Source organism: Dipodomys spectabilis, unplaced genomic scaffold (assembly GCF_019054845.1).
Source record: "Dipodomys spectabilis isolate Male_0828 unplaced genomic scaffold, ASM1905484v1 ptg000286l, whole genome shotgun sequence".
NCBI classification, from domain to species: Eukaryota; Metazoa; Chordata; class Mammalia; order Rodentia; family Heteromyidae; genus Dipodomys; species Dipodomys spectabilis.
Window position 1 is genome coordinate 1,112,298 of NW_024870963.1, and position 1,548 is coordinate 1,113,845.

General features: G+C 50.6%; 1 gene segment (V, D, J or C); it reads left to right on the plus strand.

Moving 5' to 3' along the window:
* Positions 1 to 475: 475 nt before the first annotated feature.
* Positions 476 to 1,144, plus strand: LOC122126612. The segment is given in 2 exon segments: positions 476 to 528; positions 717 to 1,144. Coding segments are annotated over 2 exon segments (480 nt in total).
* The last annotated feature ends 404 nt before the right edge of the window (positions 1,145 to 1,548 follow it).

The following is a 1,548-nucleotide window of genomic DNA, read 5'->3' on the forward strand; positions in this document are numbered from 1 at the left end:
GAAGCCAGAAAGTATATAAATCAGTCAAGTCACAAAAGACAAAGGTCATCTCAGGTATCCACTCTGGCATCGTGTATAAAGATTCAGAAAGTTGGGACAGAGTATGTACAGCCGTGTAAGGAAGAATTCCTGATCAGTGACTTCAATAACTTTGAGAAGGATCTGTGGAATATTAACTTTCCTTTTCTCATACATTTTCCCACAAACTTGTTACATAAACTTGAGGAGAAAAGTCTTTTAATTCTCCTGTGAAGGAAGCATTGCTTGAAAATCTGACCAGCCCTCACCGCAGCTCTGCAGGAGAGCATCTTTCAAGCAGTGAGACTGGTTTCCTGTTAGATGAAGGGCAGAGCTCGGAGGTGACTGGCTCTGATGAGCAGGAGGAACCTGCTGTCTGTGGCAAGAAGTGTGTGTGGGCTGACAACTTGGCTGCCTCCAGAGCTGGGGAGAAGTCACCCCAACGAAGTCCAGGAGCCATGGGGAGGAGGCTGGGGGCTGCTCTGGGACTTCTGTGGGTGCAGATTTGCTGTGAGTTGGGGCCATCACAAGCAGGGTCAGGGAGCTCCAGAGCTGACAGGGAGGAATGGGGGACAGCTGCCACAAAGCTCCTGTGCGTCCTCCTCATCCTGGGTATTTCCTGGGGTGTTCTCAAACGGGGAAGCGGCCTCGGTGATTTCCCTGTGACACATCTGTGCCTGCTGTTCTCTTTCCACCAGGGTTGAGAGGGCTGCAGGTGGAGCAGAGCCCTTCAGTCCAGAGGCTCCAGGATGGAGCCAGCTCGACCCTGAGGTGCAATTTCTCTACCACGGTGTACAATGTGCAGTGGTTCCGACAGAATCCTGGCGGCGGCCTCCTCAGGCTGTTCTTCATGACTCCAGGGACAAAGCAGAAGGGAAGGCTACAGTCAACACTGGATTCCAAGGAACGCTACAGCAGCCTGCACATCTCTGCCTCCCAGCTGGAAGACTCGGGCACCTACCTGTGTACAGCAGAGGTACAGTGCTCCCAGACACCCTGCAGCCTGGCCCCAAAGTGCAGCTGGGCTGCAGCCCAGCCTCTGCTTCAGGGAGGGTGCACAACAGCATTCCCCAGCTGTGGGTTCCTGGTTCACCTGGAGTCGCTGTCAGCTCTTCTGATCTCATGACCGTCATTCATTTGATTTGTTCCATTTAGCATCCAGGAATTCTTTTATAAGAAAAATCCCTCATGGAACCAGTGACTGAAAGTAATGGAAAAACAGGTCTTCTGGCAGACTGCATCAATTACACAGGAATTAATGTTATGGAACACATGTTTTAAAAATAGATGATTGTTTTGGTCAGTCATGGTTCACGTACTGGGGTTGCAGCCCCAGAGCCGTCCTCAAGTGAAATATCCTAGTTTCCTGGAGTCAGTGGGACTTGAACCCACAACCAATGAAAGGAGTCACCAACACTCAGTCAATTGGGCTAGAAACCTTTATTAGCCCTGGTGGTGTCTGATCTACGTTATACCAAGACAGTGAAGACCTGCAACCAAGCTCTCCTGAGACAGGTTTTTAAAGGGACA